Source organism: Cuculus canorus, chromosome Z (assembly GCF_017976375.1).
Source record: "Cuculus canorus isolate bCucCan1 chromosome Z, bCucCan1.pri, whole genome shotgun sequence".
Lineage (NCBI taxonomy): Eukaryota > Metazoa > Chordata > Aves > Cuculiformes > Cuculidae > Cuculus > Cuculus canorus.
In genome coordinates, this window is record NC_071441.1 from 56,669,086 (window position 1) to 56,694,625 (window position 25,540).

General features: G+C 45.7%; 1 protein-coding gene across 5 annotated transcripts in view; it reads left to right on the forward strand.

Moving 5' to 3' along the window:
- Window positions 1-18,592: 18,592 nt before the first annotated feature.
- The window catches only part of MCTP1 (multiple C2 and transmembrane domain containing 1), a 305,483-nt gene continuing 298,535 nt past the window's right edge, over window positions 18,593-25,540 (forward strand). For 2 of the 5 annotated variants that reach the window (XM_054055211.1, XM_054055214.1), the window contains exon 1: window positions 18,593-19,822. In XM_054055211.1, the coding sequence (XP_053911186.1) occupies window positions 19,313-19,822 (510 nt within the window). In that variant the 5' untranslated portion in view covers window positions 18,593-19,312. Of the gene's footprint in view, window positions 19,823-23,149; window positions 23,192-25,540 lie in introns of those variants that run through there. The other 3 variants (XM_054055209.1, XM_054055208.1, XM_054055213.1) reach the window with 3 other exon arrangements.

The following is a 25,540-nucleotide window of genomic DNA, read 5'->3' on the forward strand; positions in this document are numbered from 1 at the left end:
CCCTGTGAAATGCTCTGATACCTCCTTAGGCCTTCTGAGGAACACAGTACAAGCCTGAAAACCAAACTATTGCTCATTTGCAGTACTACCTGTCTGCATTTCATGCAGTAGAAACCTCAGCAGTATGAAAATCCTCTTGGCAGCTTCTCCAGTTTTGCTGAAAAAAATATTATAATAGAATAAAAAGAAAAATCAGACTTTTTTTTTTTTTACTTGCAATGCATCATCTATACAGAGCTATGCATAGAAAAAAAAGACATGTAGGGAGGTATACAGAGATACGACAATTGCTACCAAAGACAACATAGATTCTGAAATGCTGAAGTTTTGAAGTATGAAATAGGTCTGTATTTCTCTGTGCTGTTGTTCAAACACTTAATAAGAAAAATATCAAATAGCTATGCCTGTTAATTCCATCACCTTATATAAACATGAAATCACTTTCCATAAAATTATCATGAGTAACTGGAACAATGATGTGCCTTACTGATGCACTCACAATGCACCAGCCCAGCTCTATGGAGCTTGTGGTGGTGGAGAGGCCGTGGCTCTGGTTTCCTGGAGAAGTAGTGGCTGCTTCATCCCTGGGGGTATTCAAGGCCAGATTGGACAGGGCTTTGAGCCCCTCATCCAGTGGGAGGTGTCCCTGCCCATAGCAGGGGGTGGAACTGGATGGGCTGTGAGGTCCCTTCCCACCCAAACCATTGCACGATTCTATGACTCACAACTCAACAGATGCCAGTGGGCCAGAACCTTTCAGCAAGGCTCGAGTACTGATTCCTGAAACTTCATAGTATTATCTAGGGCATGTAATTCTTTGGCCAGAAGTTCAAACAGTTTCTACCTTCCTTTTCAGTCAGTCTCTTTCACATTTATTCACAGATGTAAAAGCCCTGCTCTGGTACAAAGTACCTTGTACATAAAACCAGTTACTTTGGTTTTGCATTTTACTGGTCCCTGCTTATACAAGACAAGAAGTTAGCACTGTCTGACAGTTAGCCATCTGCAACAAATAATGAGCATGAAAAAGGATAAGCTGTAGTTCTCATAACACATCAAAGAAAGCATATGTTGTATGTTTGTAGGTAGACCTATCCTTGGTTGTGTAATACAACATTTTTGGTTAACAACTGCATTTTAGCAATTATTTAGTTGCAGTTACCTGCACGTTATGAAACAGTCCACACGAGGAGGAACCCACTGAGTACTCAACAAGTAAAATGATGTGCACATTTTGGACATCAGACTACTTCAATTTCATTAAGGCATGAACTCCTCTACTTGTAGGCCACTTCTAACAGATCATCTTCCTGAAAAATTGTGCTTCATGGGAAAATCCCAAGCATCATGCCTAGTCTCAGGGATGGGGCAATGAGAATTTGACAATAATATATTCAGATGGCAATTTCTCACAGTAATCATGGGAAACTAATTTATTTGTTGTATGAAACTGCTGCAGTTTGGAAAGACTAGTGTTTGTTTCATGCTGCTGAATTTAGGAACTCCCCTGTCATAAAGACACGTTCTTTCCAATATGTGCACTAAAAAACATTCAGAGGTGTTAAATACTTACAAAAGGAATTCCAAGTGAACTGTATACACAATCAATTTCCAGCAGATAAACAGATGGCCAATAGGATTAATAATGGACTATGAAGTTTGCACTTCCCATGAGAAGCCTTCACTAGGGATGGATGGGAGCTTAGAAAGCATTATATTCCCATCGCCCAAATAGTATCAGTTCTGTTGCTCAATAGTGACTTCACGTTTTCAATGTGGTCTGCAGTTTCGCCATTTACACATGCAAGGTAGACATCCAGCCTGAGATTTTCGGTGTTTAACTCAAAATATAAAGTACAATAACATTATTCATTCATACATTCATTTTAGAAGATAACATGTGCAAGCAGATAATTAGACAATGAGTTACTACTTCTTGCATCTGTCATTTTAAAATTCCAAATGCAAAAGAGTACACAGAAAATACGACATTGCACTCACGGCTCTGAAAATCCGTCTGCCAATGAACATTAAATTCACCATCTGGCTTCTGCAGTGTAGATGCCTTTGCAAACCATCAAAAATCAGCTTTGTTTGGACTTGTGCAGGATCCTGTGCACCAGATGGCACTTTTATTGGACTTGGTTCTCAAGTAGCTGGCCACAAATTACCATGTGCTTCATCAACGTAGTAAAAATGTTTGTCATTAAAGGTAACTATAGCCTACCTTTAAGTTTGTTACTCCCTCTGGATGTGCAAAAGTTTTTCTATCTCTGTCGGGCAACTTGATTAAATGCATTTATAAACTTTGAAAAAGCTGACAGTAGAAAATACATGGTAAAAGCAAATTAAAAAATAAAGGCCATAAACACTGCATTTGTCATGAGTTTCATACAGAAGTTATTAATGAAAAAAATATAAACAAGATCAAAACTGTATTAGACAGTATTATATATGAAGGAAATACTATATACAAGGGAAATATATGTGAATCTGTCTGGGGACAAACTTTTTAGCAGGCCTTGTTGTGGCAGAAAAAGACATAATGGTTTTAAACCAAGAGAGGGGAGATTTAGACTGGAGAAGGAAGAATTTTTTTTTTGTTGAGAGTGGTAAGGCACTGGCCTAAGTTGCCCAGGAGGGCGGTGGAAGCTCCATCGTGGAGGTGTTCAAGGCCAGGTGGGACGGGGCTCTGAGCAACCTGATCATGTTGAGGACATCTCTGCATGGGGGTTGGACTAGTTGATCTGTAAAGGTCTCTTCTGACCCAAAGCATTCTATGATGCTATGAAATACCTATTATTTAAGTGTCTTTGTTCACTTTGTGCATGTAAGGTATACTTCTTTCTCTTTCCTCAAGAGACATAAAGGGGAATTAGCAACCAGGTGTTGCTCCATCCAGCCACAGTGCACTGCCATTCCAAGACATTGTGATATAACAGAAAAAAGCAATGCCAATGTCAGATATCAATGACTGGACTTTTCTTCCACAGAAGTTTCAGTGTTTTAGACAATTTTGTACTGTTTTTCATCAAAATACACCCAACAAATTACCCAATACCTTCCTTCTTTCCCCATCCTTTTTAACTTCTTATTAACATCTCATAGAATCATAGAATCACAGAATAGAATTAGGTTGGAGAAGACATTTGAGATCATCAGTTCCAACCATATTTGCCCACTACTAAATCATATCCCTAGGCAGTTCATCTGCTTGTCTTTTAAACACTTCCAAGGATGTGGACTTCATCACTTCCCTGGACAGCCTCTGCCAGTGACTAATAACCCTTTCTGTTGAGAAGTTTTTCCCAATGTCCAATCTGAACCTGTGCTGGTGCAGTTTGAGGCCATTCCCTCTTGTCCTATCACCTGTCACTTCAGCAAAGAGACCAACACCCATCTCTCTGAAACCTCCTTTTAGGTAGTTGCAGAGAGCAATAAGGTCTCCCCTCAGCCTCCTTTTCTCCAGGGGCTAAACAACCCCAATCCCCTCAGTCGTTCCTCACAAGACTTGTTTTCTAGCCCCTTCACCACTTTCACTGCTCCTCTCCAAGTGCACTCCAAGACCTCAATGTCTTTCTTGTAGTGAGGGGCCCAAAATTGAACCCAGGATTTGACGTGTGGCCTCACTAGTGCTGAGTCCAGGGGCACAATGACTGCCCTGCTCCTGCTGGCCAAGCTTTCTGATACAAGCCAAGATACTATTGGCTTTTTAGGCCACCTGGGCCACTGCTGGCTTATGTTCAATTGGCTGTTGACGAACATGAAGAATCTCACAACTGATTCTTCACATTTCTTTCCAATCTTACTGCTTTCCACTCCCTTTTCATTGAATTCTTACTCGGGAACATTGAATTTTCTAATTCTTGTTTCTTTTTTGTCTTCCTCATCTGGAATTGTGGAAGATTAATGATCTCTGAATCTGAACTATACTTTTGGATCCCATCTGAGTGAACCTCAAATTTATGCAAAATATATTTGCCTAATTTCCTTGCATGTTGTAGCAGGAATTTTTTTTGGAAGGTCTTTTATTAAAACAAACAAAACCACAAATCACTTCCTGAGACGATTATTTGCCATCCTCATGCAATTCAGAGATGTCTTTACATTTTTTTTCATGTGCAAAATGCTCCCAAGGGAGAAACATCCTAACTCACTTTGGAGGAGATGATGCTGAAGAAAACCACTTAGTTTTGTCTCTTTTGTGGTGAAGACTGTGCTGTTTGTGACTTTGTTTCAAGTATTGCAAAGTTCATCTTTAGATTATAATGATTATTTTATTATTGGCTTGTGCAGGCTAGCTTTGAACTGCTGAAAATAATGAAGTTTGATATCTCACTTGTAATCCCTCAAAATTCAAGTTTATCAAGTCATTTCTCTCAGAAAACCCTAATACTCATCCAGGCATGTGGTATAGATATGGAGTTGACTGTGTGCATTGCCCTGACTGTTGTGTTCATCTTTGCAATCACTGGTAACTCCTAACTGAGGCTTTATTAGATTTTTTGTGAGAAGTCTGATAAAGAAGTATATTATAAGTGAAATATCCATGTTTGTCTGCTACCTCATCTTAAGTAAAAAGAAGTATTTGTTCTTCTACTCTGTTAAGAGCAGCACGATATTTCAAACAAGTACATAGGACTCAAATTTTAAGTTTTACTCATATTGTTTGTATATTTGAACAAAATAGAGTTGTGGCTTACAGGAAAATGAATCAAGAAGACATGACGAAAACATTCCTTATTTCCAGATTAAGTCATTTAATAAGTCAGTAAATGTTCTTTCTCTGATTAAATGCCATCCGCATCAACACAGAGAAACATAAATTACTCACTTGAATGGCAGAAGACAAAGAGAAAATATTCAAAATACCAACAGAATGATCAAGATCTGCAGCAAAGAAAAAGTTAAAAAATCATAACATAGTCATCTTAAAACAACCCAAGTGAAAATAGTGGAGTTGGCTACCAATTAGTTGTCATGAATAAACAAACAATTAGCACTTAAAATTACTAGTTCTGCTCTTAAACCCAGCATTACAATTTTACTAACTGCATGTACTTCCCTGGGATTACATTGGAATATATATTCACTTTTAATTGCAGTTCTGTTACTAAAAGAAACACAAGAATCTTGCAGATGCTTTTTTCATAATGTTATTTCCAATTTACCTTCTCCAAACTACAACTGCAAGAAACAGTAAGCCATAATGAATACTTACTGGATGTTCAGAGGCAACCATGCCAAACATGTTAGAGCAGGTGCAGAAAATGCTCCAGAGGTGTAATCTGACCAGGCAGGAGAAGGAGCATCGTCTTGTCTTATTCTGCTGCTAGTTTGTCGGCCTGCCACTTGGTGCTCTAGGAACTTCTGACTAGTGGCTCACGCACAAACGTTTCTGCACTGAGATTAGTTTACCACTGAAATTTCTGTAGCATCTGAGGGAGCAGATTCATTCACTTCAGATTTGCTTCATATCTTAGTGTGTTCTTAGTGAAGCCCTTGCTAGATCTTGGGAGACCCAAGGAAGAAGGATAGTGGTGGAAGAAGGGATTGGAACCACTCTGAAATTCTCCAGTGTACAAGACGTGCTCATTGAGAAGCAAGGAAGAGGCTGAGCTACCTCAGTACTGGAGTATGCAAAGAGAAAGGAGAGCTTATCCTCTTAGAATCACAGAATCATTAAGCTTGGAAAAGAACGCTAAGCTCATACAGTACAAATATCAGCCTAACACCACTGTGCCTGCTAAACCATGTCCTAAAGTTCCATGGTCACATACTTTTTGAACAGTGTTCAAAAAATGCCTCTTCCTATGTTTCAGCACTCTTTTGGTGAAGAAATTGTTCCTAATATCCAATCTAAACCTCTTCTGGTACAACTTGAAGCCTTTTCTTCTCTTCCCGTGGCTTCTTCCTTGAGAGAAGTGACCAACACCCATCTCTCCCCAACCTCCTTTCCAGGACCTGCAGAGAGTGTTGAGGTCTCCCCACAGCCTCCTCTTCTCCAGGCAAAACAGACACAGCGTCCTCAACCACCCATAAGCTCTATGCTCCAGCCCCCTCCCCAGCTCCATTCCCCTTCTACTCCTGTGCTGCAAATCCTCAATGTCCTTCCTGGAATGAAGGGCCCCAAAATGAACGCAAGGTTTGAGGTGTGGCCTTACCAGCACTGAGTACAAGGGCAAGATCTCTTCCACCAGTCTCCAAACACCTCCCTAGTGCAGGACGGTTAGCAAGGTAATAAACTGGCTATTGAAGACAAGGTCTCCCTGATGTGCAGAGAATAGAGCAGAGCAGTGACCGAGAGGCTCATTCTGCACTTGTGCATATCAGCAGTTAGGTATGCAAGATGGGATGTGATTGGATGGAAAACCTTCTTGCAACCATGATGTATGTGCAGCTCAGAACGTGTCTTGGACACGTTTATGGGAATTTCTCATAGTGAGGCCTGTGCACCAGAAGCAGCACCACACAGCACTGGTGGATGTACATCAGTGTATCCTCACAACAGTGAATGCCCCATGCCTGGAGGTCTTCAAGGCCAGGTTGGATGGGGCTTTCAGCCCCTGATCCTGTGAGAGGTGTCCCTGATCCAGTGGGACTTGGAACTGGATGGGCTTTGATATCCCTTCCAATCCAAACCATTCCATGGTTCTATGATTCAATGATTTTTCACTGGTGCAGGATGACCCTGCACCTAAAGACTGGTCGAAGCTGCACGTCTCAGGACTAAGGGGTCTGTCTTCTGCCATTGCTGACACATCCACCACAGAGCTGGCACACCTGAGGGAGACAGCGTTCTTGACACTATCTCAGTGTTAAGGAGAGGAATAAGGCTCTCATTTACTTTCTTTCATATCTAGGGACAGAAAGTAGGCTCAGAGCTCTTTGTCCTCCCATATTCACTGCTTCTGTGGTAATCAGGGAACCTCTATAGTCACAGGGCATCAGTGAGTGTGAGGGTCACAAACCTGGTCAGTAGAAATACAGTAGTTCCTTCCTACTTGTTCCCTTTAAGTTTGGATTAAAGCAGCCACAAGGGAGAAAGATAATGGCTTGAGGATGAGCAGCAGGTGGCCTTGTCCTTGATCCAGCATGCAGGTGATCAGCAGCTAAGAAAGATGCAAAGAACACGGAGAGCAGAAAAGGAGAAAGGTAGACACAGGAAAATTTGCTTGAGTAGAGGCTCTGTAGCTGTGGGAATGGATAAAAAGAGTGTGGCATCAGTAACTTCTGACGCGGTAGGAGTTGTTTTAGAAGCCAGAACAAAAGAAACAATGAAAAAATGAAAGAAGGAAAGAAAGAGAACCTCACTGTAGAGAATACTCGGGTAAATAAACTAGTCATGACCTATACAAAGATGAGTCCTAGTACTGAGGAGGTCTTCAGAGGTAACAGATAAGATTTAAGGATAATATTAGCATCAAAGTGACAGAGGCAAATATTGAAACTTCAGGGCTGTGATGAAATGTTATCACTCTAGGATTGCTACAAGGGCCCAAGAGCAAATTGTCTGCACTGCAGCTTGAAACATGGGTTTGCAAAGCCGGGAAGGTGGCAGTCAAATAAAATTTCAGCTGACTGTATACAGCAGAACAAAACCTTTATTAGGATACATTCGATTAAACACAGTTATGCAATTACAGAAACCTCTTTTGATTCTCAGTTCTGCCAGAAAATCATAAAACATAAGTATGAAGAAGGCCAAATTGAAAAACAAAAATAAGCACAGAGAGCCAAGTATTCTTTTATTTAGGTAATCTGAAGGCAGTTACAAGAAAAAGGCTGAATTTACAGATAGCCAAGGCACTAAAACTCTCAGTCAAAATTAAGAACCAAGACATTGTTTAACTTCATTCCAGATAGCTTTCTACATCCTTAGGCATGAAAACATCTTAAAAAATAGAACCCAGAGGAGTACTCAGGCAGCTTCATACAACTAGAACTACGGCTGCACAAGCAGTGTAACATAGCTACGGAATTCAGCCTTACTCCAAGAAATTCAAAATGTGACAACAGCAATAGAAATCACAGAATAATCATGGAACAGATTGTGCTGGAAGGGATATCTAAGCCAATTCTGTTCCAACCCCCTGCCATGGGCCAGGACACCTCCTATTGGATCAGGAGCTCCAAGCCCCATCCAACCTGGCCTTAAACATCTGCAGGGATGGGGCAGCCACCACTGCTCTGGGCAACCTGTGCCAGTGCCTCCCCACCCTCTTCATGAAGAATTTCTTCCTAATGTCTGATCTAAATCTTCCCTTTCCAATTTAAAGCAATTCCCCCTTGCCCTATCACTCCAGGCTTCTGTAAAAAGCCCCTCTCCAGCTTTCCTGCAGCCCCATTCAGTACTGGAAACTGCTCAAAGGTCTCCCCGCAGCCTTTTCTTCTCCATGCTGAACAACCCAAGCTCTCTCAGCCTGGCCTCACAGCAGAGGTGCTCTGGCCCTCACATCATCTCTGTTGCCTCCTCCGGGCCTGTTCCAACAGTTCAATATCCTTCTCATGTTGGGGATTCCAGAATTGGACACAGGACTCCAAGTGGGGTTTCAGGAGAGCAGAGCAGAGGGGCAGAATCTCCTCCCCCACTCTGCTGGTCCCACTGCTTTGGATGCATCCCGGAGTTTTCCTAGAAGAAAAGCAGGAGGGAAAAAACATTATGTAGAATACTAATGATTCAATTAGGAAGCCCTGGGTAGCCTCTAGGGAATAGTAAAGTGGTTTAGTAAAAAAGCAGCAATTAAGTGTTTTGGGAAATAGAGGGCAGACGAATACATAAAGAAGGAAGGTCCAGGGCTAGCGCACTGTCGGATCATAACACATTGAGACTGTTATGCAGTAAATAGAGGTATCTGAGGTCAAACAATAGGGACAAACATGGGACTGAACTCATTAAAATGACTTTAAAAAGCTAGACAAAATGTCTGTTTGGGGTTGACACAACTCTATCTCAAACCAATACTCCAGAATTCCAGTAGTCAAGAAGGATTCATTATTATTCAAAATGTGCTACTTGACTGGTCTTAAATAAAACATAAAATAAGACCAGGGAAAAAGCTCCAAAGACTGAAGAATTAAACATTTACTTTCTGTGCCTGAAGTCAATATGCTCTATGGAGGAACTTATTTGGGAAAAGACAGTCTGTACCATACACAAGTGTAAGTCATACGTTTAAAACAACAAAAAAAGAGTGAAAATACAAGTTTATAAATTGTTTCTTTTGTTATTAATACTTCCAGAATAGACAGGAACCATAGAAGCTAGTTGTATGAGAAATTATAGTAAAAAGAACTTGACATTTTGGTGATTGAAATAACAGAAAAAAGCTGTATGATTCAGATTACATATATACATACTTATATATAAGCTCCAAATGACTCTCCAACCAGCTTTTTCCTTTCCCACTCCTCCTAATGCTGGTGCTAGGAAGGAGGAGGGAATGGAGGAGACTATGAGTCCTCCACAATTTCTCATTTGAACTGGAACTGAAACTGCTCATTTTGCTGCAGGACCCTATCGCCTTTTGAGGAATCAGGAGGTAGTTCTAAATTTGAGCAATGTTAATGGGAAGAGAATTCTTAAAGCTTGTACCCTCTTGGGATATTGAGAGCTTACAAAACAAGAAGGCTGTTGGCAGGAGAGATGATTTTAAGTCAAGATGACCCGTGAATAAGTAAATTTTAAAATTTTTTCAATGGTAGCTGAAATAGATGGAATGAATTGAGTGTAGAGGTCTAGTTCCTGGGTATTGCAGTATTTGGAACTAGTGCACATATTTAATTCCCCGTACAGCTGTACAGGGTCAACAGAAGACTTTGGAAAGAATGAACAAGAATGGAGAAAAGGTCTCACCACTGGTGATGCTTCAATGGAGATGTGAACACTGTCAAGGACTACTGCCAGAAAAATTCACTCTGAACAACTGAGATGCTTAACATCCAGGCGAACCTAACGAGATGTTTTTTTGACCAAAGAGTAAGAATACAGAACAGAGAGTAAAACTGTTATAAGATCTGAGAGAAATGGCTAAGGAACCAGGGAGGATCTGCAGAACAAGATGCTTAGCAACAGAAGATGCTATAATAAGACAGATATCTGCAGTTTTAAAACTGATTTTTTTGTATTTCTTTCTGTTTCTAATGCTAAAATAAATGATGTTCTGGTTCTGAAAAGACTCTTCAGTCTGTGTCTACTATGTGTGCAAGGAAGGAAATGAAGTTGGAACTTCATACCTGAAGAGACACAGGAGTTATGGAGACACAGGTCCCAGTCTTAGGGAGAACAATGAAATTTCCTTGAGAACTGAGCAAAGGCCTAAAACCAGTCCTCTCAGAAAGACCTTACAGAGGGACTGACCTGGACAGGCTACGTGGATGGGTTGAGACTAAGGGTTTGGGGTTCAACAAGGCCATCTGCTGGGTCCTGCGCTTGGGACACAACAACCATGTGCAGCTCCAAGCTTGGGGAAAAGTAGCTGGAAAGCAGCTCTGTTGACCAGCTAGAGGTTCTGGTCAACAGTGGCTGAAAATGAGTCAGCAGTGGCCCAGGTGACGAAGGCCAACAGCATCCTGGTTTGTACCAGCAATGGTGTGGCCAGCAAGAGCAAGAAAGCCATCCTTCCCCTCTACTCAGCATCTCAAATCCAAGGTTCAGTTTTGGTCCCCTTAGCACAAGAAAGATATTGAGGCATTGGACCTTGCGATGGAGGAGGGCAACAGAGTTGGTTGAACGGTCTGGAGGATAAGCGTTTTGAGGAATGGCTGAGGGACCTGGGGCTGTTTAGCCTGGAGAAAGGAGGCTGAGGGAAGACCTCATCACTGTCTGCAGCTGCATCAAAAGTGGTTGTGGTGAGTTTGGTGTTGGTCTCTTCTTCCAAGTGACATGTGATAGGATGAGAGGCAATGGCTTCATGTTGTACCAGGGGAGGCTTAGACTGAATATTAGGAAAATATTCTTTACTGAAAGGGTTCTCAGGCACTGGCAGAGGCTGGCCAAGGAAGTAGTAGAGTCACCATCTCTGGAGGTATTTAAAAGATGGTTAGATGAGGTGCTGAGAGATGTGGTTTAGTAGTGGGCAGGTGGACTCAAAGTGGACTCAAAGATCTCAAAGGTCTTTTCCAACCAGATGATTCTATGATTCTATGAAAGGGGAACAAGATACAGCTAGCCCAGTAACCGTGACAGGTACTGAAGGAAACACCAAAACCTGTCCTGAAGAAAACATTGAAGGGTAGTGGAAGCATTTCAAGGTTTGCCCATTGATCTAATGGACTGTGAAGTCAGAATTTTGTAATAATGTAAAACTACTTGGGTCAACAAGCAAGGATAACTGTAAAAGTCAACATGACTATTAGTCGTGAATCATAAGCACTTCTGAGTTTTATAGTACAGGAAGGAAAAAAAAGCTGAAGATGAGATGACTCACAGAACAGAAAAGAACAATGGATGGGCATATTTTGTTGTGCAAAGATACTGGTCGTGCTAGCAAAGAAAGACTAGTAGAGAAGGCCAAGTAGCTAATACTACCAATTCCTGAAGACCTTACAACAATTTAATTATGTACAATTTTTTTAATAAATATTTGTTTATATTACAAACCAGCACAACTGGTTTGCAATATAAAATAGGCAAAATTACTTTGAGATGTTGAATCAAATGTAAACTCTCTCGTTAGTGTTTACACACATTAACTGAAATGTTGAATATGTTAAAAAAATTACGATGAAATTGAAGCTTTATAAAATTTCTAGATTAATATTATAATTTAGCACCAAAGTTATTGAAATTTAATACTAATATTAATGATGAAAAGCTAAGCCAAAACACACTTAAAGGAAAAGGCCTGTATATTCAGCAAAGGAGAAGTGAAGGGGGAAAAAAAACTTCTAACATCAGATAGAGCACAGAGTCTAGATGATTTGTCCTCTAGTCAGGATGGCATGCTTCCTCCACCTGTGAGACGATCTTGCTGGAGTTCCCACCACACCATGCAGACTGGTTTATTGTGTGACTAAGCATTTTTTAGCACCGTGCGTGGCTTATGATATGCCGATGCTGTGATTCTGTACTGAGCTGGGACTCTGCTTTGCCTTCCCTGTAGTCCCAGGGGCTGCACTAGACCTCCCCGCATGTGTTGTTAGAGGAACTGTGTCAGGCATCAACAACAACAATTAAATAAATAGCTAAGGTACATTAGCAGGAGACTAGAAATACGATTAAAATACTAGAGACAAGACATATGCAAAACAAAGGGAAATCGATCTCCTGTAAATTGACTCAGGTTCAGACAACAGCACATCTTATAATCTTTATTTGCTAATGTCAAAAGGGGGTTATTTCACTTCAGGAAAACATTTTGAAACTTGCATTATTCCAGATTAATGGCTGATTCTGTATTGCCGTTGCTACACCCCCCAAAAAAAAATCAATAACTGCTTAAAAATATTCAAAACTGCAGTAAGACGAAGCATTTTGTAGAGCTAAGTTGTGATTGGCCTTGTGAGATGCTGTGTTTTGTCAAATTAGAAGTGCCATATGTGGTAGGAGCATAATTATCCATATAAAATGTAAGAAGAAATGTACTCATTACTGTGTTCTTGTGGGTGAAGACAGGACTTGCAGTACTGCCTATAGCTAAGGTTGCCTGAAGCTTCAAATCCTATGATGTGGTTTCAATACTTTTTAAATTTTAAAGATTTTATCTCTGAGATAGTGATCTAAATGTGATTTCTGCCTCATGCTGAATCCCAGTTGGAAAGTTTCAGGTAAAAATACTTCAGCTGTGGACAAGAAGAATGAAAGAACACATAGATGGCTGCATAATATGCATTTCTTCCAGCAAGTTGGGTAGAAGTTGCCTGAGATATCATTTCTCACACCATGACCTGAAATTGATCAGTTGTTCCCAATGTTCCACCGTTAGGAAAAGCAAGCCAAAAATAGATTCAAGGCCCTACTGAAAAACTGCATTACAAACCTGAACTTTGCCACTTGAAACGTAGCTCAGACAAAAAAAGCATACAGGAATTCATAGCAATTCAGTCTGAACAGACACTGAGAAAGGATAAGACAAAATGACAGCAGTGAACATGTGCAAGTAGTGTTAAGATGTGGTCCCAGGCTGAGAAGACCAAAATCATGTTCAGCCTTTAAGTGTAAGGCCATCTCCAGTCAAACATTGCTCTATAGCTGCCTCGTATGTATTTCCAAATGTTACCATCTCTGAGGTATTTTAGACTCTAAATGCCGGGAGAAGGGAGAGCATTTCAAAAGGAGGAGTTAATGAAAGGTTAGAGAATATTTCCAAGTATAAACACATTTAGGTAATCACCTAAGTATTAGCAGCTACAAGGAAACTTTTTTCCAAGAAATAACAAAAACCAAACCAAGGTTATTTTAAATTGATCTAAATCACTGCAGAAATTTAGGGATTTTTATCAGTCTGCAAGGGTGTTAGAAAAAAAAATTATACAAGGCACAGTGTTTAGCATTGAATGATACACTTGTTTTATCTGTTTAAATTAAAATAATAAGCATAATGGACTTATATAGGTAGATCAAATCCAGTTCTGAGAAGACTGATAGTTGCTTCCCTTCAAAAACTTTCTTCCTCTTATATCAAGTATAATTGATAAGTTCGAAATAAAAAAACATTCTTTACTACGAACCTCCTTGGTTGCATATTTCAAACACGGGATCATTCTTTTTTCTGGCTTTATAGAATCACGGAATCATAGCATCATTTGGATCTAAAAGACCTCTAAGACCATCAAGCCCAACCATATCTGTCCACTACTAAACCATCCCTGAACACTTCATCTGCTCATCTTTCAAACACCTCCAGGGATGGAGACTCCACCACCACCCTGGGCAGCATCTGCCAGTGCCTGAGAACCCTTTGGGGGAAGAAATTTTTCCTGATGTCCAGTCAGAACCTGCTGTGGCACAACTTGAGTCCATTTCCTCTCATTCTATTGCCTGTCACTGGGAGAGGAGACCAGCACCCACCTCATCACAACCTCCTTTCCAGGGAGGTGTAGACAGTGATGAGGTTACCCCTCAGCCTCCTTTCCTCCAGGTTAAACAATACCAGGTCCCTCAGCCACCTCTCACAACCCTTGTTCTCCAGACACTTCCCCAGCTCCGTTCCCTTCTCTGGATGCATTCCAGCCCCTCAATGCCCTTCTTGGAGTGAGACATCCCAAACTGAAACCAGCATTTGAGGTGTGGCCTTGCCATCCCTGAGTTCGGGGCCACAATCCCCTCCCTGTTCCTGCTGGCCATACCGTTTCTGATCAGGCCAAGACTCCATTGGCCTTGTTGGCCACCTGGGTCACTGCTGTCTCATGTTCTGCTGCTGCTGACAAACATCTCCAGGCCCTTTTCCTCCAGGCAGCTTTCCAGCTGCTCTTCCCCAAGCCTGGAGCTGCACAGGGTTGTAGCCCAAGTGCAGGACCTGGCACTTGGCCTGGTTGAACCTCTACCCGTTGGTCTCAGCTCACAGATCCAGCCTGTCCAGGTCCCTCTGCAGAGCCTCCCCGCCCTCAGGCAGATCCACAGTCCTGCCCAGCTCAGTGTCATCTATGAAGATACTAAGGGAGCAGTGAAATGCTCTGTTATGTTCTGGTTTGTTTTAGCTTATGAAACATTGAAGAAATGAGACACAATGTAACATTTTCAGATGTTCTTCATTTATTTCTAAGGCTAATAAAGGCCTATTAGTGCACCTGGAAAAATGTCATCCCCATCTGTACAGGTGTTACAATCACATTCTTGTTAAATGTTGAGATTTCCATTTGAATGTTGTTTGAAGCCTTGCTGTGATCTTAATGCCAGGTTCAGCTTCAACTTTAATAAGTGAATACAGCTGAGAGAATTCAAAGTGCAGAATGACTCATTTTATTATAGAACTGTTTATGGTGAAGTGATTTGGATTAATGCTAGAATAATCCTGCTCTGCCTATGATGGTGCGGTCGCACACTGCCTTCTGGTCCCAGATCCACTCTGCCCCCAGGACAACGACTGCTTCTGTAACTAACAGCCTAAGATACTCTGACCTTTTTCTTTTATAGAAAATCTACTTTCTGCTTGGATGAAATGGACAGAAATGAGACAGATTTTGAAATGATGATGTAACAACACAATTTCAAGGTAAGGAAATCTTACGCTGGCTTTTGTGGAAAATTAGGATTCCTGCAGGATGGTATTTGGGATGACTCAGGGCAGGGGTGATAAAGATGCATTGAAAACAGCATTTTGCAGAGCTGAGACCCATGTCTACTCCTCTGAGATTCCTTGTAGAACCATCTCCATGAAATTAGTTGCTGCAGTGGATATATCTACACAAATAACAAACTTTTGATCTTTTCTTAAAAGGAAAGTGTAAGCATGGCTGAAAATAACTGCCATAAAAATACACAAGAGTCATTCAGCATTTGGTCAAATAAGTGGTTCTTCTGAATCATAGAATCACAGAACAGGTTGTGTTGGAAGGGACCTCAAAGCCCATTCAGTTCCAACCATCTGTCATGGGTAGGGACACCTCCCACTAGATCAGGGGCTTCAAGTCCAACCCAACCTGGCCTTCAATACCGTCAAGGATGGGGCAGCCACCACTGCTCTGGGCAGCCTGGACCAGGACCTCACCATGCTCATTGTGAAGAATTTCTTCCTAATGTCCAATCTAAATCTTCCCCTTTCCAATTTAAAGCCATTCCCCCTCATCCTATTAGTTGATGCCCTTCTAAAGGGTCTCTCCCTGCTGTCCGGCAGGCCACTTGACTTTATAAAGAAAATATTAACTTTTCCATAACTTTAATAGAAATTACTCATTATCTGAAAAGCTTCTTCTTTTAGAGTTTTTTCAATGTGAAAATAAAGAGTCAAGCACAAGGCAGATGCATATACTGAGATGCATCTTTAGATAGCCCTTCTCACTTTCCCCACTATAGATGAAGAACCAAATTAATCTTTTCTTTTTTCTCTTCTGATTGCTGCTTATTGAGTAGATCCATTATTTATAAGAAAGAGAACCTTCTAAAGAACTTCCATTTCAGCACGTTTCTTCTTAAATTTATCATCAGAATAAATCAGTCATCTCAGAAACTGAGACACATTAAGCTTCCTCTAGGCCTTGACCCGTTAGAGCTTTGCTATCTGATGCTTTTGTTTTTAGGTGGCTGAAATCTGATTATTTTTATTTAGGGATCAAAATTTGTTGACTGATTTGTAATTTTCCATCTTCAATTTTATTTTTTTAATTTATTTTGGGCTGTGTTAGTCTTTTTCTGGTCCTGAAATGTCACTTATCTGACAGGACTCCTCAAAAGTCATCTCCAGTGGTTCAGAGGTTATTTGGGCTGTTTTCTCAAATATTGTAGATTGAATTCCCAAGGCCCCAGTGGTTAGAAAACATCCATTTAATCTCAGTTTTGTATTCTTCCTGTTCTGTTGAGCAAAAAAACATACTGTCAAGTGCCTGCTTTTAAACCCTTTGGGAAAGCTGAATGAGAATATAGGTGACCAAATGCTCAGTGGAGGATCATGGAATCATGGAATAGTTTAAGCTGGAAAAGACCTTTAAGATCAAGTACAACATTGCCAAGCTCACAACTAAACCACGTTCCTAAGCGCCATGTCCACACGGCTTTTAAATCCTTCCAAGGATGTGGACTCGACTACTGCCCTTGGTCAGTCTCTGCCAGTGCTTGACAACCCTTTTGGGGAAGAAAACAAGAGAAAGGTGACTTTCGAAGTGAAACCTAGAAGTGCATTGGATAAAGGTATAGCTTACTATATGCAAGAATGATTTCTTTTGCTTCAGGAATGTAGAAAACTGGCCTGAAATGAGGTGTAAAGGCCAGGTTGGATGAAGCTTTGAGCACCCTGATCCAGCGGGAGGTGTCCCTACCCATGGCAGGGGGGTGAAACTGAATGGGCTTTGAGGTCTCTTCCAATCCAAACCGTTCCATGATTCTATGATTCTATGAAGTAATGCTGCTGCTGTTGTTTTAATTAAAAAAGAAAATTTAGATACTGTTAAGCATCCAAACCCACAGTGATGGGGCCACTAGGACAGCATGATACAATGAGAAAACAGTGCAATTATCTACAGCATTATTCTTCTTAGACAAACTGTGAGTATGACACATGCGCTGTTTCTTCCCTCACCTGCCTGGCTGGGCTGCCCAATCCAGCTGCCAAAGGACTGCTTTGCCCATCCTTGGGTGCCAATGCCAGCGCGTTTCCATCACAGACCTGAACCACGCTCCCTTCTTCTACAATGTCACTGGGGGCCTGGGCCTGGTGGTCTGCAGACAGGCCTGCACCACTGCTGGAAACACCACTGGAAGAATTGCCTGCTCTTAGAGGCCAGGTATCACTCAATTCTGGGACCAGCAGCATCCCAGTAGTGATCACCATCATCCCAGACCTCCCCGTGCATCATCCCACAGCATCCCTGCACTCTGCCCTTATCACCCCAGTGCTAACCCCAGATCATCCTGATGCCTTGTCCCGCACGGCATCATCCTAGTACTGTCCCCGCATTATCCCCACACAGTCCCTGTGTCATCCCCACGGGATCCCAGTCCTGTCCCTGCATCATTCCTGTGGTGTCCTCACGTCATTCCTGAGTGGGCTTCTCAGCATCCCTGCACTGTCCCAACGTCATCCCTGCGCTGTCCTTACACCATACCAGCAGTCTGCCCATATCATTCCCTTGTTGTCTCCGCACCATCCCCATGTTGACCCCGCATCCTCCCAGTGCTGTCACCGCATTATCCCCGCACTATCTCCACATCATTCTTGTGCTATCCTTGCATCATCCTCACATTATCCCCACATCATCGTAGCACTGTCCCTGCATCATCCCAGTGCTAACCCTGCATCATACCTGTTCATTCCCTGCTGCATCCCAGTGCTGTACCCACATAATCCCAGCACTATCCCTGCATCATCCTATCACTGTCCCCGCAGCATCACTGCACACTGTCTGCATCATTCTCGCACTGCCCCTACAGCATCTCAGAGCTGCCCTTGCAGCATTTCCATGTTGTCCCCACAACATCCATCATCCATCACCCCCGTGCTCTGCCAGCATCAATCCCCGTGCTGTCCCTGCTGCATCCCCATGCTCTGCCTGCATCATCCATCACCCCTGTACTCTGCCAGCATCCTCCCTGCGCTGTGTCCACATCACCCCAACGCTGTCCCCGCACCCTCCTCATGCTCTGCCCGCGTCATCCATTACCTCCATGCTCTGCCAGCATCCTCCACACGCTGTCCCTGCATCAACCCATGGTGTCCCCATATCATCCTAGTACTGTCCCTGCACCGTCCCCGTGCTCTGCCAGCTTCATCCCAGCACTGTCCCTGCACCATCCTAGTACTGTTCTCACATCATCCCAGCACTGTCCCCGCATCATCCCAGGACTGTCTCCACATCATCCACCACCCATCATCCCTGTGCTCTGCCAGCATCCCGGCGTGGTCCATCAGCCTCCCCGCCGAATGGCAGCAGCAGCCGCAGCGCCGCGTGCCCTATGCGCCGTGCGGGTGTCACGCACGTAAGGAATAGGTGGGGAGGGGGCAGGATGAGCCCACTCCCGGCATGTCCTTGCACGGCCGCACGTATTTATAGGTGCAGCCGCTCCGCGCCCCTCCGGTAACTTTCCTAACGCGCAGCCTCCTCCGTCCCTTGGGAAGGGATCACGGCAGCGAACTTTAACGGGGTCTCCGTCCTTCCCTGACCTCTGTCGAGCCCCCTGATCGCTGGGCAGGGGGTGCGGGGGGAGCCCCCACTTGTCCCCGGCACCGGGGGTCGCTCCCTGCTGCACCGGAGGGTAAGCACCGGGAGCTGCTCCGTCCCACACCGGGGCGAAGGCATCGGGTGTCTGTCCATCTTGCACCGGAGAGAAACCATCAGGGGTCGCTCCCTCCTGCACCGGAGTGAAGGCACCGGGCTCTGCTTCCTCCTGCACCGAAGCGGAGGCACCGGGCTCTGCTCCTTCTTGCACCAGAGCAAAAGTACCTAGCGCTGCTCCATCGCGCACAGGAGCGAAGGCACCGGGGATCGCTCCCTCCTGCACCGGAGGGAAACCATCAGGGGTCGCTCCCCCCTGCACAGGAGCAAAGGCACCAAGAGCCGCTCCCTCCTGTACCGAGCGAGGCTCCATCCCAAACTACCGGGAGCGGCTCCATCCCGAACGGGAGCGAAAGCATCGAGCGCCGCTGCTGCCCACAGCGGAGTGAAGACACCGGGGACCGGCGGGCTCTGCTGCTGCCGTCGCCGCCTCTTCAGGAGAAGGATGGAGGCAGGCAAGGAGCATCCCGGGGATGCCGAGCCGACTGTATCCTTCCAAGCACGGCTCTGGAAGAACCTGCAGCTGGGGGGCAAGGGTCGGGGCGGCAAGGCTGCGTCCGAACGCCGCACTGCGGAGCCCCCAGCTCCCAGCACCAAGGGGGACTCAGCTCCCGGCACCAAGTGGAGCGGGTTCAAACGGCGGAGGCAAGTGTTGGACCGAGTCTTCTCCTCCTCCCAGCCCAACCTGTGCTGCTCGGCAGCCGAACCCCTGGAAGCCGGGAGCGAGCCCGGCTCCGCGCTGCGCCGGCTGCGGGAACATCTTCTCCCTCCAGGCAAGGGTCTTCCCCGGCCGGGCGAGGAGGGGCTGCCCGGGGGCAAGGAGGGGAGGAGGCACGGAGCCCACCTATCCCACCAAAAGAGCTCCTCGCTGCCCAGCACCGCCTGCCTGGAGCAGCTGCTGCAGGGGTCGCCCACAGCCGGCAGGAGGAGGGAGCCCAGCGTGGAGGACGGATCGGTGAGAGAGGGTCTGGTGGGGGGAGGAGAGCTGCGACGGCAGAGGGTGGTGTGGGAGGGGTGCTGGGTCCGGGGACGAGGTGGGATGGTGGTCTTGGGGTCAGGGGGTGAGGGCAGGAGGTGATGCGGGAGGGACGCTGTGTCCAGGGATGAAGTGGGAAGGTGGTCCCAGGGTGGAGAGGTGAGGTGCGAAGAGACGAGGTCGTGCTGGAAGCTGGTCCCGAGATGGGGGGCAAGGTGGGAGAACAGCAAGTGAAGTGGGAGAAGTGCTGGGGTGGAGGGAAAAGGTGAGAGGATGGGGGGAGGGAGGAGGGGGGAGGGGCTGCTGGTTTGGAAAACGAGGTGGGGTGGTGGTCCCAGGATGGGAGGCTGAGGTGCGAGGACAGGAGGTGATGCTGGGAGCTGGTCCCGAGATGAGGCAGGTGAGGTGGGAGGAGGTTATGGGGAGAACAGGTGAGAGAGGGATCTGGTGGGGAGAGGTGATGTGTGAAGACAGGAAGCAAGGTGGAAGAGGGTCCTGGGGCTGGAGAGAGGTGGGAAAGGGTCCTGAATTGGGGGATGGGGTGGGAAGGTGGTCCTAGGGGAGCGAGGTGGGGTGCAGGGACAGGAGCAGAGGTCGGAAGGTCGTCACTGGGGAAAAGAGGTGTGAGAACAGGAGGGGAGGTGGGGGAGGGGTGTAGCAGTGTTGGGGAGAGGTGACAGGAGGTCTGGTGGGGAGAGGCAATGTGTGAGGACAGGAAGTGATGCAGGAAGCTGGTCCTGGGATGGGGGGCAAGGTAAGAGGACAGAAGATGAGGTGGGATGGGGTGCTAGGGCAGGGAATGAGGTGGGAAGACAAGAGGTGATGCTGGAAGCGGGTCCTGGAATGAGGGAAGGGGCAGGAGGGAGTCCGAGGCGAAAGAGGTGGGAGGAGGGGGAGCAAGGTGGGAGAGGGTCCCAGGGTGAGGAGGGTCTGGTGGGGAGAGGAGAGGGGTGAGGACAGGAGGTGATGTGGGAAGTTGGTATTGGGATGGGAGAAGAGGTGGGAGAAGGTCACAGGGGGAAGAAGTGACAGGCTGGGGGCTTGAGGAGGGAGGGGGTCAAGGGGTAGGGGGCAAGGCAGGAGGATGTCATGGGATGGGTTGGTCACTGGAGAATGGAGGTGAGGTGTGAGGAGAAGAGGTGATGTGAGAAGCTGGTCCTGGGCTGGGGAGCAAGTTGGGAGGACAGGTAGTGAGGTGGGAGTGGGTCTTGGGGAGGAGGGAAGAGGTGAGAGGTTTGGGGGGTGAGGTGGGAGGTAGTGCTGGGGCCAGAAATGAGGTGGGAAGGTAGTCCCAGGGTGGGAGCGAGGTGTGAAGACAGGAGGTGATGCAGGAAGGTGGCCCTGGGATGAGGGTAAGGTGGGAGGAGGTCCTGAGGGGAACAGGGTGAGAGGGTGAGGGGCAAGGTGGCAGGGGGTCCCAGGGTGAAGGAGAGGCAGGAGGGAGGTCTGGTGGGGAGAGGAGAGGTTCAAGGACAGGACAGGAGGTGGGAAGGAGTCCTGGCACGGGGGTGAGGTGGGAAGGTGGTCACTTGGAAAGGGAGGTGAAGTGCAAGGACAGGAGGTGATGCAGAAAGCTGGTCCAGGGATGGGGATGATGTGGGAAGGTGGTCCCAGAGGAGAGAAGTGAGGTGCAAGTACAGGAGGAGAGGTGGGAGGGGGTCCTGGGATTGGGGGAATGAGGTGGGAAGGTAGTCCTGGAATAAGAGACAAGGTGGAAGGGTGACATGAGGTGGGGCACAAGGTGGGAAGTTGGTCACTGCAGAAGGGAAATGAAGTGGAAGAACAGGAGGTGATGCGGAAAACTGGTCCTAGGATGGTGATTGATGCCAGAGAGGATCGTGGGGGTGAAGAGGAGAGAGAACGGGAGTCGAGGTGGGATGGGATCCCGGGTCAAGGAGTGAGGCAAGGGATGGGGGACAAGGTAGTCACTAGAGAAGGGAGGTGAGGTGTGAGGACAGGAGGTGATGCGGGTACGTGGTCCTTGGATGAGCGTTGAGGTGAGAGGGGGTCATGAGGTAGGGGGCGAGGTGAGAGGAGAGTCTGGTGCAGGGAGACGAGGTGAGAGGAAGGGAGGAGAGTTGGAGTGTGGTTACTGGGGAATGGAGGTGAAAGAACAGGAGGTGAGGTGGGAGGGGCTCATGGGGCCAGGGAGAGGTGGTGGTGGGGTCACTGGGGGGAGGCAAGGTGTGTGGACAGGAGGCAAGGTGTGAAGGGGTCCTGGAACTGGGGGTCTTGGGAGACGAGGTGGGAGGGGATAACGAGGCAGGGGTCGAGGCAGGAGGGGATCACGGGGGGAGAGGTGAAATCTGAGGGCAGCAGGTGATGTGGAAAGTTTGTCCTGGGATGGGGGCAAGGCATGAGGACATCACAGGCAGGAGGCGAAGCAGAAGGAGGGTCACTGGGGGGAGAGGCAAGGTGTGAAGACAGGAGGCAAGGAGGGAAGGTGGCCCTGTAGGAAGGTGATGATGAGGGAGGGAGATGAGAGGACAGAATGTGAGGTGGAAAGGTGGTTCCTGAGGAGAGAGGCAAGGTGGGAAGCTGGTCTGCAGGGAAAGGAGGAGAGAGGGCAGGAGAGGCAGTGGGAAGGTAGTTCCAGGATGGGGAATGAGGTTGGGAGGGGATCCTGAGGAGAGAAGGAGGTGAGAGGACAGGAGGCAGGAAGGCAGCTTCTGGGGAAGTGAGATGAAGTGCGAGATGGGAGGTTGGGTGGGAAGGTGGCTCCTGGGAGGGAGGTGAGGGGACAGGAGTCAAGGTGGGAAGAAGGTGGGATGGGAAGGGAGATGAGATGCCAAGGCAAGTGGCAATGTGGGAAGGTGGTCCTGGGATTGAGGGCTAGGTGGGGAGTTTGTTTTTGGATGAGGGGCAATGTGGGGAGGTGATCCTCAGAGAGAGAGGTGAGGTGTGAGGACAGAAGGAAGGCAAGGTGAAAAGGCAGCTGCTGGGGAAGGGACGAAAGGTGCGAGAGCAGAAGAGGTGGGAAGGTGACCATGGCTAGTGCTGCTCCCCATCCACCGATCCAAGGTGCCCTTTGCCTCAGAGGTGGCCTGTTCAGCCCTGCACACCCACCAGCCACCTTGGGACTGGGCTTGGGGCAGTGGTGGTCCTTTCCCCTATGCTGTGATGGTCAATGTTGCGGGGCTGTGCCTGTGCCATGCCATGCAGGGAGCTCGTACTCTGAGGCAGAAACAGCCTCCCTCAGCTCACCCTTGTGTGGACTGTGTGGAGATTCTTAGTGCTGAGGGCTGAAGCTGGGCTTTGGTCTCAGCAGAGTGGGTGCCCTCGCCTGTCCACAGAGCCCCTCACTGCTCATCTCTGTCCTTGATGCTCCCAGCATCACTTTTGCTCAAGGTAACTCCTGCTTTTTCCTTGCCTGCTTACCCAAAATTGAATTATGTCACTTAATTTCTGCAGAACACCCGAACAATGACTGCTAGTGCAGATTTGATAGACGGTAGATAATTAATTGGCAGAACATACCAGGCGCTGTCACGGGCGGCTGTCGGTTCAGGCTGATGGAACAGTCGTTCTTCCCTCGGTGTTGGGGGAAGACGGAGAACAGAGCCATAGCTCTTCCGACTGTCAGTTGTGAAATTAACTAGTGCAGCCAGCCTTGGTAGAGGCTGCCGAACCTTGGAATAAATTTCCTGGTAGAGAAGTGCAAAACATATGAGTCATTCTGGAGTTTGTGTAATTCTAAGCAGTCATCCACTTTTTGCAGGAATATTTGACTAATACACATTATTATATATTGTCTTCTGTTGTAATTAGGGAGAAATGAGTAACTGAAGTATAAGACACAATCTGTTTGGTGTCAAAAAGAAGTGTATGAATCTATTTGGCTTGTCAGGGTTACAGAACCTGTGGCTGTGGTCTAGCGAGGCGTGATTGTGGTTCTGTGACAGGTTGCAAGCTTCCCTTGAGGACAATATTGCTTTTGTGACCAGAGCCAGCTGTCATCTTTACAAAGATGACCAAAGTTCATGTCCAAATTCCACACAGTTATTCTGCTCATAAGTACCGTGCTGACTCAAAACTACCGTGGTTATCCCTGGTTAAATAGTGCTTGCAAATGTTTTCGGTTGTTGCTTCTTGACATGGGATTGTTTTGTCAGGCATTTATGAAGTGGGCGTTTCCCTTTTGCTGTCAGGCCCTTTCAACCCCCTTCCTGGCTCACAAAAAAGCATTGCAAATTTTAAGTGTTATTATTTAGGACTACAATATATTCTGTTTTAAAGACTGCTGCATCTAAGGATTAATAAATATGAAAATGTGGAGTGTTTTCCAGTGCCATTTTGCTGTTGTGTTCAGCAAAGAAACATCTCATTTATTTACAAAACATGTCAATTGTTATTTAGTTGTGAGGACTTCTCTCTTGTTTTGAACAAGGTACAGTCATAACATTTAGAAAGAGTACTGCTAATCAAAACAAAGTCTTACCCGAGCTTTTTAACAGTTGTCTTTAATTAGCAGGATTATGGCCAATTCCTCTAGGCATTTTCTGGTGTTAACTTGGGCTGTGCCTGCATACCAAAATTGCTATTTTTGGTATTTAATAAAGCTTGTTATGTCCCTTGCGAGTTGGTGGATTTTGCAGAGCTGCTGATCATGATGTTTGTTTTGGATAATTTGAAACAGCTTTTCTGCTATTCTGTAATCCAGACAGTCTCTGTTCTTCTCATCTCTAGAGGTACAATCTCACTCAGATTATTAAATCTGATTTAATTCACTAGCTTCCCTGAGCTGAGTTGGGGAAATGAGACTCAGAGCATGAAGAATTGCCTTCAATTATGTCTGGTACTCATCAGCGCTCTGTTACAGTGCAAGGAACTTCCGCTGTGACTGCTGGAGCTTCCAGTGCAATGCATTTCAGGGTTCAAGCCTGGAACACTGACCTCTGGGCAATAAGGTTCCTGCCTAGCTTTAGTTATGACATTTACACCTCTCTGAGGATTTGGGATTAGAAGCTTGGCAACACGTTTGGAATAGATCATTTTTCAGATCCAAGTTTTACTTACAGCAGCACAGTTTCAGATCTTTACATGCCTGAAGATCAAGAAAATTCTAGTAGCTAACAGAGTCAGGAACATGAAATTAAATCACCCATGGTAAAACAATACTGCAATTACAACTTGCTGTAAGATGTAAGTAAGATTTGGTGGAAAAGCAAATGCCACTGTTTGTTCAAATCAAAGACCAAGCCTGTTGAATATTTTAGCAAATACATACAGGAAAAGATCTACTAAATCTTTGAAGGGAGATGGCAGGGAAAAACAAAATCCCACGAGTAGTCAAATTTCTTGTTCTTTTAAGCTGAAATAATGCAGCTGTCATCAGTGAAAAGATGGGCAGTTTAGTGCAGTGGATGGTTGCTGTAAATTGCTGTCCTCTGGATTTAATCTTGGAATGCACTTTTTTTTGTGTAGTCAAACTAGGTAAAAGAAATATGAAGTAATTCAAATGTGTTACAGTGATGCTGCATTGGGGGTGTGGACAGTTTATCAGAGGCTTCATTGTCTCAGTGTTGAATAAAGCTGATATTGTAGTAAATAGGATTGACTTCTTGGCTCCAGTAAAGGAGCACATTTCAGAATGGAGTCTCACGTAGAGAATGACTGTTGCATTTGAGCGCTAACTACTGATCCCCTGAAGACAGACTACTTCTCAAGGCTGTCTTTGAATAGTTTTGGGGAGAGAAG